Genomic DNA, 13,881 nt, shown 5'->3' with positions numbered 1-13,881 from the left:
CTACTTTAAAGACCATAACCTACTTTGTTTATGTTTACACATAAACAAACAAAAATGAGAAACAAAACTTACACACTTTTGTTTGTGATATGTTTAAAGCACAAAAGGATAAATTCGTATTCATCATAGCAAATGTTAAGGCCACAGAAGCCACAAGTTTAATTATAATTTGTATGGTAATGGCCAGTTCCTACAAAAAAAAAAATTATATGTCAGGGAATCCACAAGTAGGCTCTTCTTGGAAGTGAAATCCAAAGTTATCATTTTACTTCAGGATATTAGGTAAGAAAAGAAATGAGTGTCTAACTGAAGAGTACACTATTTTGATTCTGATTTTATGTGAAGTTGACCACATAGGAATTTCTCATTTGGATTAAAATTATGAATCCACAACTATAAAAAAAATGTAGAAGTATAATTCTCTTCAATGAACTCTAAGTTGCCCTTAGAACTGAAGGCTATGGGAAGAATCCCTACCCTAATTTCTGCTTGAGTCCTTAATTCAGTTACCAGCTGCTTGCAGTCTTCTTCATTCCTTAGGAAAGATTAGACCTTCCTCTTTAGCAACCAATCCAGGAACTAGATTTCAGCACACTAACCACATCTTCCTTTTCTGTGTCATACTTGTATGCTTTTGGTCCTGAAAAGAAGTAAATGTAGCCTAAAAGAGACAAAGTTGAAATTGTGGTTACTGAAAATGACTTGCAAATTTATAAATGGGAGGATTTGTAACTGTCATTTTCTTGATGTGGCACCGAAGGGGAATTGGGAATGTGTGTCAGGTGGCAGTTAGCAAGCCCTCTGCATGGTTCTCACTGAGCTCTGTGACCTGCCACCTCTAACTTCTCAATCACCTCTCTCCTTCTCTCTTCCAGCCAGGCCTAGCCTTCTCCTTGGGGTCATCTGATGTGTCAAGTTCAGTGATGCTTGGTGCTTTTGCTCAGGCTGTTCCCCTCCAGGAAGTCCCCTCCCCTTTCTTTCCCTAGTCAAACCTCTAGCTGAAGTCCCACCATGAACTCTCCAACTATGAATGCTGGTTCTGATATTTTCTTTCTCAGATCACCTCTCGCTATTATTGTGAAGACCTCCACATGATTCAACACCAGATTATAAATAGCCTTGTTTTCTAGCAATTTAATCTCTGTTGGATGGAGGGTTTTCCCAAAGATATTAACCATTTTGGCAGAGCAGAGACCATATCTGGAACTGTCTTTACATTTCTGAAGTGTCCAGCTCTGCGCTATATTCTCAAAAAGAATGTGCTGACTGGTCCAAAAGATTCAATTAAATTTATTCAACCCAGTTTAATTCAAATCACCTTCCCAAACTGTAAACTATGTGTTGAATTTCAGAAGTTGAGTGATGGAGTGAGGAAAGATACTGGGAAACTTGAGAGTATGTGCATTTTAAAGATAAAAATGATAATTTTGACCAGGTAAACTTTATAATGTAGCTGACTAATGGATTGAAGCTATACTTTTAAAACTTCCCTTTCTCAAAGAGAGAACCATAATGGCAGACCTTTTATAGTTATTCTTCTAGGGGTTAATCTGGTTTCTAAATTTATAAGGGACTTGGGACCAAAGATAAGAATGAAGGACTTCCATTTGGGAACCCACTTTTCTGTTAACATTAGAGCCCAGATTAATTGCACAAAGAAAGTTTTTGGTGAAAATACTCACCATTTAATTCCACAGCAGCATCTATTTGTCCATTTACTCCTGAAAATTCCTCTTCAGTATTCTTTGGATAGTCCTTTTCCATCTTCCTTTTTCGTTCATCATAGCTGGAGGAAGTATTATTTCATAAAAGAGGTTTTTATTAATTGTGGTGACATTGTACTAGTCAGGTATATTTAGCCATGGCTGAATATACCTGACTAGTATATAATTTACTTTAACTCTCTCTCTCGCTCTCTCGCTCTCTCTCGCTCTCTCTCGCTCTCTCTCTCTCCTCCCTCCTCCCCCAGGTTCTTGAGATTCTGGAACCACTAGCTTTCTCTAAAGAGTTTCTGGGCTGATATATTGCTTAGAAGTAGTTATTCTATATATTATAGCAAAATGTTCCCATAATTTAAAAAGTGTTGCCTTTCAAAAGGAACTCTGCATATATTTTCATGCTTTATTTACTGTTTTAATTCTTCTCTCTTCCTCTCTCTCCTCCATCCCCACCCCATGTATGAATTTCTTGGCTCACCAAACAGGTGAAAGTTCTTCAGAGAGGCTTTGATTCATGGGCTTCTTGTTATTCGCCCACAGAGGTGGGACTGAACAAAAAATGCACAATGAATGAACAAATGTGTGAAAGATCAATAGGTAAAGATAAGACACAAGAAAACCTGGAATAACTGAGATCTGCTTTTTAAATCAGTTTAATTGAATCACATCACTTTCGTTTTCTCGGAAGATTTCATGACTGACCGAATAGTTTAGGTATTTTTTTTCTGGATCAGCAACCACCATTCAGCGATAATTCTCAAAATCAGTCAATGCATCTCTTTGTGATCAAACTTACTCAGCTTGTATAATAAAAAAGACTGTGACTTGCATGAATCATCCTGTGAATCATTGTATGAGTTCAGTATGTGGGCAGAGCAACTCTCATCTCTTCAGGAAGACTTCATTAAAGTGTAAGGAAGTCCCTTCTTCCTCAGCACAGAGTTCTCAGCGATGGCATTCCCAGGGAAAGGACACCCAAGTCCTTTCCAACCAAAAGCTTAGACAGTTTTTCCTGGTGTCTGAACCACTGGGCAGTTGCCTATGGCAACAGATAATACAGACTTCCTCCTGAAATGTCTTCTCCTGTGGCTAAGAATACACAGGCCATTGACAGATCTCTTAGGATACTGAGCAGAAGTTAAGCATTGGGAAGGAAGTCAAGCTGAAACTAGCCAGATTGATACGGGGCTCTGAGGACGGGCGTGACAGCTAACTTTCCCAAACTCCCTTTCCGGGAGAGCCATTAGAACCTTCACTGCAGCACAAATGAAAATAGAAACCATGTACTGGATTCCATCATCTTCCGACATGCCAGCTCGATGAGAGGGTTGGCACTGTGCGCTATGAGAAGGAATGACTGCAAGGTATCAGGTGTGAAGTTAGGGAAAAAATAGAGACAAAAAAGGAACAGTCCAGGCACGTTGGCTCCCTCAGGGCTTAGATTTCTTTTGCTCCCTTTGTTCCATCTGGAGCTCTTCATTCAAAATAGAGCACAGGTGGTTCACATGTTAATCTTTGTTCACCAGGGTGTTTTCCCTTTCCCACTTCCCTGAGAAAGTCCTATTGAGGAAGCTTTGATTGGTAGGAATAAGGAAGATTATTTTATTTTAAATATATTTTATTGATTTTTTTTTTTTTTTTTTTACAGAGAAGAAGGGAGAGGGATGAAGAGTTAGAAAAATCAATGAAAGAGAAACATCGATCAGCTGCCTCCTGTACACCCTCACTGGAAATGTGCCCATAACCATGGTACATGCCTTTGACCAGAATCGAACCTGGGACCCTTCAGTTCCTAGGCCAACGTTCTATCCACTGAGCCAAACCGGTTAGGGCAAGGAAGATCATTTTAAAGCTTAAAATATTTGGGGTATGGAACGTAAAAGAAAGCAAAGCTGCTACCAGGCATTTGGTATGTCTGTAGCTACAGAGGGGATCACAGTGGGAGGGTAATAGATCACGTAACCTATTTTGAATTCTTTGCCTAATGTTGACCTATGCTCAGGAAAAATGGTGGAATGATCTTCCTATATCTTTATCGTCTTTTGTCTGTTCTGATACAGGATTTGAAGTTGAACTGTTATAATTTGTGTATGTTTGAAAGACATTTATGAGTGATTTTGAGAACTTAATCACCATTTATACTGCTGTAGGGTAAAATCTGTCTCAGTTCCAAACAAGTGACTCACTAAAGAATATTTTCAGGGAAACCTAATACAAGTTGGGATCTGCTTGCATGATATTAAAATTGGATGCGGAAGTCTGGAAAGTAAGAAAGGACAGAGCAAAGATCTTTCTTGAGAATAGAGATAAAGCTTAAATAATTCAGAAATATATTTTCAAGAAAAAAAATGACTTAATACAATAGGAAAATCTGAAAAAGAAAAATTTCTATTTTTATTTGTCTGCTTAGTTCACTGAGGTGGGTGGTGGTAACATCTAAAATCTTATGTATCTATAGAGTGTCCCTTTAAAATCTGAATAATTATAAAGGCAGTGTTTGTTAAAATACATTTCATTTAAAAATTTATCAGCTATTGAAGTATGTATACATTTTTTGAGGACATCCTGTATATTCAGAGGATAACAAAGGTAATAATATTATATGTCAATAAAATTTCAGAAGAAAAATTAGCAAAGCAATGTCCAATGCAAATTTTAATTCTCAATCATATCTATAGAAACCTAGGCAAAGTCCTTGACAAAATTGTGAAATTACTATTCCTTTCCTCCAGCTCTTCTACCACTGATATATTCCTTTCTGCTCTCTTGCCTCCTATCCTATAACTGCTTTCCAAAGAGTATTATTCTCAACAAACTCCATTTCAAAGTACCAGTCTGACACAAAAATCACCATTTTGAGATTATCTGATAACATCTTAATATTTCATTTGAACTTTTATGTAGACATTATGTAGACAGGGCCTATATAACTAATACAGCTCACCTTTTCATTTTACCAAGTAAGAGCATTACCATCAAACCATCAAAAAAATTACCACCTATTTTCATTACCATTTCACAAAGAAAAGAAACTTTAATACCAAAAAGTCAGAAAGGACATACTCTCAGAATAAAAGATGGTTCTTGCCAGTAATGTGTCTTTATCCTGACACAGGTCCCACTCCCCAATATACATAATATTGTGATGTTGTTGTTATTTTGTTATGGACTTCTAAAAATGTTGTGATGAGCTAGCCCTTGATTTGTGGACACACACTTGAGGATTTCTGTTACAGAGCAAAGGACACAACATGAACAGCCAGATGACTGTAGCAGGCTCTGTGATCAGGGGCAAGTGCTCAGAGCTGTGAGCTCTGGCTTCCTTATATGGATCATAGTGGTCATGAGGATGAGAGACAATTTTTACACACACACACACACACACACACACACACACACACACACACACTATACAGTGTGTGTCCCCCCAAATGTGTACACACTTTAATAGCTGATAACTTTGAATGTGAAATGTATTTTAACAAACACTGCCTTTATAATTATTCAAAGTGTGTGTGTACATTTTGGGGATACCTTATACATACATAAGATTTAAGATGTTATCATCACCACACACACAATATGTAGACAAACAAACCATAAGATGTGGTTTATGTTAGCTTCAGCAACCATTAACTCTGACTGGCTAGCATGAGGTTAAGTGAACTTGTGATTCAACCTGGGATTCTAAATCATCAGTGAGTTTAATCTTTACCTAATCTTCAAACACACTTTATCAGGATAACAGTTTGCAATGGCAGGCAAGGCTACAGAGAGGTGGAGAAAGGAGGGCTGGAGAATGTTGGAGGCAGTCCAGAGAATTTAATAAGGGATTAAGATTAAGAAGATCTGGGTGGGGGTAAGGGGAGAGATCAACCAAAGGACTTGTATGCATGCATATAAGCCTAACCAATGGACACTGATAACAGGGGGATGAGGGCATGAATGAGGGTGGGGTGGGAGGGGGGGAATGGGGCGATAAGGACACATATGTAATCAATAAAGAAAAAAAAGATTAAGAAGATCTACTGATATGTTGAAGATTTTACTGAAGGTAAAAGGAAATTATATAATGAGGTAAGGATCATGGGTATGGGTATTTTAATCAACAGTAAATAAATAAATGGTTAAATGAATGAAGAATGAGTATATGTGGTGAATGGGGAAGACCTCTGAATTTGGATCCAGAAGACATGAAACATTGCCTCAGATAGATTGTATTTGGCTGTGTCACCTTGAGCTAATCACTTAATCTCTCTGATTCAATGTTGTTGTTTTTTTTAGTATATTTTATTGATTTTTTTTCAGAGAGGAAGGGAGAGAGATAGAGAGGTAGAAACATCAATGAGAGAGAATCATTGATCAGCTGCCTCTTGCACACCCCCTACTGGGGATGTGCCTGCAACCAAGGTACACGCCCTTGACTGGAATCAAACCTGGGACCTTTCAGTCCACAGGCCCACGCTCTATCCACTGAGCCAAACCGGTTTTGGCTGATTCAATGTTTTTACCTGTATTAGGAAATTGCAGTATCGATATCTCAAGATTGTTTAGAAAGCGGATGGGAAAATAAGAGAAAATACTCAGCCTTGCTTATGTGTTAGAATTCTGTGTTAAATTCCCAACACATAATAAGTAATCAATAAATATTAGCTGAATTTAAATGTTAAAAAAGAACAGAATTTGTATTATGAATTTACTATCTACTACCTGTTGAAATCAATTGCATGCTTTCTCATCACTGAGGTCTTGTCTGTGAAACAAGAAACACCAACCAAATTACCTAAGTACCAAGTAAAATGAATTGACCTAGAATTATTTCATCATTTAATATTGATTAATGTGTATAGATGTTAAATAGTCATTTCTGAGATTTAAATTCACTATGAATGGCATGGTACCACAGATGCTTCATGTGGTATTTTTCGACATATTATCCTGCTCTCCACCTTTGTAACATAAGGTTTTGGGCACTATTTTGGTAAAGTCTGTGTTTAATTTTATGCTCAAAACTCAGATTTCTTAGGATTTTTATTGTGATGATGCTTGTCAATGGCAATGCTGCCTCCATTCTGCCCCTTTTAAAGAATCAAATGAGGAGCTGTGTCTGCTAATGGATACTTAAAAAAAAAAATGTGAGGAAGGATTGCAAAAAAGGCATTTTTTTTTCATAAAGTATCTAAGAGATATATTTTTAGGAAGTTTCTTCAAGGAGGTTTTTTCTAGTGAAATGGAAAACTGGAATCTCCTTTGAAGTTAATAATCCACTTCTAGCCAAGAATCATATGACTTTCATGGAGGAAGGGACCTTTGTAATTTACAGCAGCAAAGGATAGAGAGGAGAGTGGTCCGAAAGAAGAGAAGGGAGAAGAGTGAGAAGCTGCCATGTCCCATCCCAGACAAGAGTTCAGGAACCAGGTCTTGGAACAAAGAATTTGTAAGAACATGGAAAAATATTGATGGTCTCAATTACTACCTGATTATATGATGAATCCAAACTTATCTCTCCAGCCTGAGTTCTTGGAGTTAAAGACCTATATGTCCACTCTCCTGTGGACATTTTTATTCCTGGGTCCCACCAGCACATTCTTTCCCCCTATTGAATGGCCATAGCATCCTAGTCAAAAATCAACTGACCATTGCCTGGCCAGTGTGGCTCACTGGTTGAGCATGGATCCAAGAACCAAGAAGTCATGGTTTGATTCCCAGTCAGGGCACATGCCTAGGTTGCAGGCTTGATCCCCAGTCAAGGTGTGCAGGAGGGAGCCGATTGATGATTCTCATCATTGAAGTTTTTCTCTCTATCCCTCTCCCCTTCTCTTTCTAAAATAAGTAAAAAGCATATTAATGTACATATAAATTAATATAAAATCAACTGACCATAGATATGAGTTTATTTCTGGACTGTCAATTTTATTCCATTGATCTATAAGTCTAGCCTTATGTTAGTATCACCTATTGCTTTGTAGTAAGTTTTGAAATGGGGAAGTCTGAGTGCTTCAACTTTGTTCTTTTTCAAGATATTTTGGCTATTCTGGATCCTATGAGTTTCCACATGAATTTTAAGGTCAGCTTGACAGCTTTTACAAAGAAGTCAGGTGGTATTTTGATAGGGATTGTGTTGAGTCTGTAAAAACAGTTTGGGGAATATCACCATCTTAAAAATATTAAGGTTTCTAATCCATGAACATGATATATTTTTCCATTAAGATCTTATTTATTTTCTTTAAACCATGTTTTGTAATTTTCAGATAAATATATATCTAAGTGCTTTTCTTTTTGATGAAATTGTTTCTTCTATTTCATTTTTATATTCTTCATTGAGGTGGCCAGAAATATAATTGATTTTTGCATATTGAAATCATACTCTGCAAATTTGCTGAATTCAATTATTCTAATATATATATATATATATATATATATATATATATATATATATATTTATTTATTTTAATATTACTTAAGCTTTTCTATACAAAATTTATGTGACTGCAAATAAATATGGTTTTACTTTCTTTCCAGTTTGGATGTCTTTTAGTTCATTAATTATTGCTTAATTGTCCTAGCTACAATCTCCAGTCCAATGTTGAATGGAATTGGTGAGAGTGGAAAATTTTGTCTTTTCTTGACTGTAGGGGGAAAGCATCCAGTTTTTCACTCCTGAGTATGATATCCACTGTGAACTTTGCATCAGTGCCTTTTATCAGGTTGAAAACACTTCCCATTACTAGTTTGCTGAGAGTTGTTTTTTAAAAAAAAACACAACAGTGTGAGATTTTGTGAAATGCTTTTCTGCATCTATTGAGATACTTACGCTTTTTAAATTCTATTGCTATTGTATATTAACTTTCAGATGTTAAACCTATCTGGCATTTCTAGGGAAAATCTCATTTGCACATTGTATGTAATTCTAAATTTGTTGCTGGATTTGCTTTGATAGTATTTTTGAAGAATTTTTGCATCCATTTTCATGATAGATTTTGGTCTGAAGTTTTATTTTCTTGTGATGTCTTTGATGGCTTTGGTATTAGGGTAATGCTGGCCTTATGCAATGAGTTGGGAAGTCTTCCATCCCTTCTTTATTTTGGAGGAGTTTGTGAAATATTGGTATTAATTTTTCTTTAAATGTTTTGGTAGAATTTACCAGTGGAACCATCTGGGCCTGGACTTTTCTTTGAGGGCAGTTTTTTTTTTTTTTTTTCTTCATTATGAATTCAATCTCTTCACTTATTATAGGTCTATTCAGACTGTCTATTTCTTCTTGACTCAATTTCATCATTTGTATCTTTCTGGGAATTTGTCAACTTCATGTTATCGTTGGCATGCAATTGTTTATAGTATTCCTTTATAGGATTGGTTGGAATGTCCCCCTTTCATTTCTGATTTTAGTAATTGGATTTTTCTGTTTCAAAGGTTAATTTACTTAGAAGTTGGTAAATTTTCTTGGTCTTCTTAAAGAGCCAACATTTTATTTTCTTAAATTACCTTTTTATTTTCTATTTTAGTTATTCCCACTGCAATTTTTATTGTTTCCTTCTTTCTGCTTGCTTTAGGTTTAATTTGCTCTTTTCCCTTCTGGTGTCTTAACATAAAAGGTTAGATTACTAATTTGAAATTCTTTTTCTTTTTTAATACAGGCATTTTATATCTATGAATTTCATTTTGAGTACTGCCTTCCCTTCATCTATAAATTTTTGTATGTTGTGTTTCCACGTTCACTCATTTGTAAGTGTTTTCTGATTTCCCTTGTGATTTCTTCTTTGACCCATTGGTTGTTTTAAGAGTATTGCCATTTAATTTTCACATTTTTGTAAAATTTCCAGTTTTTTTTCTGGTATTGATTTCTAACTTTATTTCTTTGTTATTAGAGAATATATTTTGTATGATTTCAATTGTTTTAAATATATTGAGACTTGTACTCTGGCCTAACACATCATCTATCCTGGACAATGTGCCACATGCACTTGAGAAAAATATGTATTCTGCTGTTGTTGAGTGAAGTGTTATTCTATAGATATATGTTAATCTACTTCATTTATAGTGCTGTCCAAGTCTTTTCCTTATTTATATTGATGTTTAGTTGTTCTATTATTGAATGTGAAGTATTGAAGCCTTCAATTATTATTATTATTCAATTGTTGTTTTTCCCTTTATTTTTTTTTTATCAGCTTTGGGGCTCTGTTATCAGGCTCATAATTCTTGGTAGATTGACCCTTTGGTCACTATAAAATGTCCCTCTCTATCCATACTGACATTTTTTTTTTTAAAGTTTACCCCCCCCCCCGATATTGATACAGTTACTCTTCAGCTTTCTTATTGCATATCTATCTACCTATCTATCTATCTTTCTATCTATCTATCGATATATGTGATATATATGTATGATATAGTCTATCCTTTTACTTTCAAGCTATTTGTATCTTTAAATTTAAAGTGTGTCTCATGTAGATAGCATAGTTGGGTCTTGAATTTTTAATCTAGTGTGATAATCTGGGATTTGATAAGATTGTTTGATCCATTCACATTTAATATTATTAATGTAATTGAACTTACATTTGCCATTTTACTTTTTGTTTTCTATATGCTTCAAATCTTTTTGTTCCTCTATTGACCCTTAGATTTTTCTTTTGCATTAATGAAAACATTTTTAATGTACCATTTTAATTCCTTTCATAATTTTTTCACTTTTTAAGTTATTTCCTTAGTGCATACCATATACCTATAAATTCACCATAATCTGCTTCTACTAACTTAATTCAAGGGAGATATTAAAGCATAATTCCTATATAACTCTATTCCCTACCCCTCTTTTTGTGGTATTACTGTTAAACCTATTACATCTGAATATGTTACAAACTCCAAAATATATTGTTATAATTACTATTTTATATAACTCAATGTCTTCTAAAGAAGCTGGAAGAAAAAAGAGAAAATATAAAATATTGTTATTGTAATCTCTTATGTATCTTTTCTTGTTCTCTTGTTTGTGTGACACCAGTATCACTAATTGGTGTCCTTTCCTCAGCTTAACACAGTTTTTCTTCCACCCAACGCCTTCGTGCTGTTACTGACAAATATATTTCTATGTCATAAAGGCCCAGCAATATATTTATATCCATATTGTTTTATACAGTTAATTTTAAATCAGTTAAGAGTAGAAATATATATATTGATGTTATCTTCTATAATTACATAATTAGATTTACTGGTATTCTTTTTTTTTTTTACTGTGGATTTAAATTACTACCTTTTACAACATTTATGTCCAGCCTGAAAATGTACTAGCAATAAACTCTTCCAGCTTTTGTATGTGTGGGAATGCCTTTATTTTGCCTTCATTTTTGAAAAATAGTTTTTCTTTGAACACTTTGAACATGTTTTCCTCTACCTTCTGGTCTAACTGGTTTAGCTGACTTTCGATCTTGCCCCCCTCAAATTTAGTCATACTGCCGGGCAGAATGATTTTTTTTATAACATAATTCTTATTAGATTCTTCCTTTATTTAAGACATTTAATGGTATCCCTCATCTCTAGAAAATAAGATCTATGATCTTCCTATAAAAACACAGGTCCTCCACGATCTACACCCTGCTTATCTCTGGGCCACATCTCTCATTCCAGCCCACGTTTTAACTTAGTGAACTTCTTCAGGGTTTTCCCACACACACAGGCTCTTTCATACATCAGTGCCTTTCCTTTAACTGCTCTCTTTGCCTGGAAGCCACCGTCCCCCTTCCTAACTGGGAAACTCCTACTCTACTATCAAGATGAAGCTCAGTCATTGCTTCCTTGAGTTATTTCTTGGCTATTTCCTCTTCGTTTTGCCCCACTGATCCCTGTGCAGTCTTCTGTTAGGGCACTTGAATTGTTGTTAGTTATTTATTCATATATTTGCTTTCAATTGTGAGACTTGCTGAGGGCATTGAGAGCACCTAACATGAATTAAGAACTTATTATATGATACGCATTTCACATATTTTCCATTCATCCTCACAAGTCTATGAAGTCGATACTGTTTTTTACCTCCATTTTGAAGATGATGAAACAGAGACAGAAAGGCAATCCACATTGCCAAAGGATTGATTGCTGCTAGATTTAAGATTAACATTCTCTCTCACTCCTGCCCAGACAGCAAACTGTGCCTCTCTTGGTGTCAGTTCCTAGCACAGAGCCTGAGACACAGTTATGCCCAATATATATAGGTTGAATGTGGTCGTTTGGTAATGCATTTTTTAAAATTTACGATTAAAAGACAAAATTTGACCCCTACTCATCTTTCTTGTTTTTATTATTTCTTTATGATGACTATCTATAAAATCTTTACATATACAGATCCATTTCCAGTATTCCTGGGCATTCAGGAAGGAGGGAATGTGGAAGACTGTGTCCTACATTGCATCAATTATGCCTTCAGTCTGTCCATACAGAAAGAGTGATTCAGGGGTGCAAAGGGGCTGAAAAAAATTTACAGATTTGCAAATTGCTTTACATAAAATTTAGAAAACATTGACTATCTCAATGAATGATGGCATTGATACACCCCCAGAAACTCCTTAGTGTGGCTTCTACCTGCTATTGGTAGGCAAGGGAGAACATTTATAGGAGAAATTAGCCATAGGTGATGGGAGCAATGTAAAAAACAAAACAAAACAAAAACTGGGTTCTATTAGAAAGAGGAAAGGAAGGAATAAAAGTAAATGGTTGTGTGGGGAAGTAGCCTGGTTGGTAAATAAAAGCCCTTGGACCAAACCTCCTGCTTCCAACCAAACCCTAAGTATAGTCACTTAGAATATACTTGTGTCCTCTCTTTAGCAGTTGAGGGGGGAAAGCAACACCAAAGTGAGAACTGGGAATAAAGAGGAGGTGTGCAGAGGGAGAGATTGGCAAAGACCTGCACTCATTTTTCAACATGAATCAATTAAGGATAGAAACTCAGTAGGTGAAATGAGATGTGACCCTGTGTGCAGTGATTAGCTGACATATGACACCTTATTCAGATCTGCTTATAATAACCTCCAGCAAGACAGGCAATGGAAATGATTAATAATTAATTTTGGATAAAAAGAATCTTCATGTTCTGGGTTGGGTAAAAGGACTCAGGAATAAGGCCTTTCCCTTTTAGCAGAACTTTCCTATAGTCAGAGGAAAGAGCCCATAGTCATAACCATGTCCTATTGCACAAAATCAGAGTATTCTGAAATGCACTGGTGCTCACATAACAGGGAGCCAGTTCTCCTCCCAGGCATTCCCAGTGGGTAGTTACGTATTTGGGGGTGCCGCATCCACTCTTTTAGGTCACCGGGGGTCCAGTTAATGAGTGCATTAAAAGATTAGGATGTTTGGTGTCCTAGTGACCAAAGAATGGTATTATTGAATTAACATATCACTATTATCGATATTTGGATGGCTCCATATCTTCAAGGCAGTGTCAACCATCAGTAAATGGCCAAGAGTCAAGGTGCCTATTGCAAACTTGCCTTGCATTTATGTCTGCAAAATGTTTTTTTCTTCCCATTGAATACCTCTGGACAATAAAAAGGAGGAGATCCATACCTGTAGTATTCATCGCCCACAAAGAAAAGAGTCTTCTGAGCATCCTTGAGATAGACGGCAGCATCAATTCGCTGGACGTACCTTGGAAAGCCAAAGTCGTAAATAGTCCGAGGAGGACCTTGTATTTGGAATCCTCTTGTTATCCAGTAGTGGGGGCCTAAAAGCAGAAGTTGAAGCTTACAAAAACTCTGTACCTCTTACTGGTGCGCTTCACTCACAAGGATTTCTATGCTGGCTCATAAAAGGGGCATTTCTGGGATATTTGCCATGGCTATAACCCAATAGGAGCTATAAGTCTCTAACTATTCAATTCAGTAAAAGACTTAAAATGTGTCCCCCATCCACAAATAAAACAAAGGTAAATAAAATGCTCTGGCAGAGCAGGAAAGGTATTGCTCTCCTCACATTGGGTAAATGTTGGCTTTTGTTCATTAGAGGCTCTCAGGAGGGTATGCCATGCCACTCCGAGAAGAGGACCTGAAGGGGCATAAACCAGCTCCATAGGCACTGTCCCCTAGCACAAAGCCTCACTAGGGTAAAGGGTTGGCTCTGAGAACAGTTTGATAGTCATTGTCAATTCTGTCATTGCTACAATACAATGGGGTGGTAT

General features: G+C 36.1%; 1 protein-coding gene across 1 annotated transcript in view; it reads right to left on the bottom strand.

Moving 5' to 3' along the window:
* Positions 1 to 250: 250 nt before the first annotated feature.
* MMP20 (matrix metallopeptidase 20) overlaps positions 251 to 13,881 on the bottom strand; it is a gene marked incomplete at its 5' end in the record, with an annotated part of 31,713 nt that continues 18,082 nt past the window's right edge. The window contains 3 exons of the mRNA XM_084894110.1: positions 251 to 661; positions 1,683 to 1,786; positions 13,272 to 13,428. Of these exons, the coding sequence (XP_084750236.1) occupies positions 561 to 661; positions 1,683 to 1,786; positions 13,272 to 13,428 (362 nt within the window). The 3' untranslated portion in view covers positions 251 to 560. The remainder of the gene's footprint in view (positions 662 to 1,682; positions 1,787 to 13,271; positions 13,429 to 13,881) is intronic.

The sequence above is a fragment of the Pipistrellus hanaki genome (genome assembly GCF_964339955.1).
Source record: "Pipistrellus hanaki genome assembly, chromosome: 9".
Lineage (NCBI taxonomy): Eukaryota > Metazoa > Chordata > Mammalia > Chiroptera > Vespertilionidae > Pipistrellus > Pipistrellus hanaki.
Note: the sequence above shows the minus strand (reverse complement) of the source record. Positions and strands in the feature narration are given on the sequence as shown.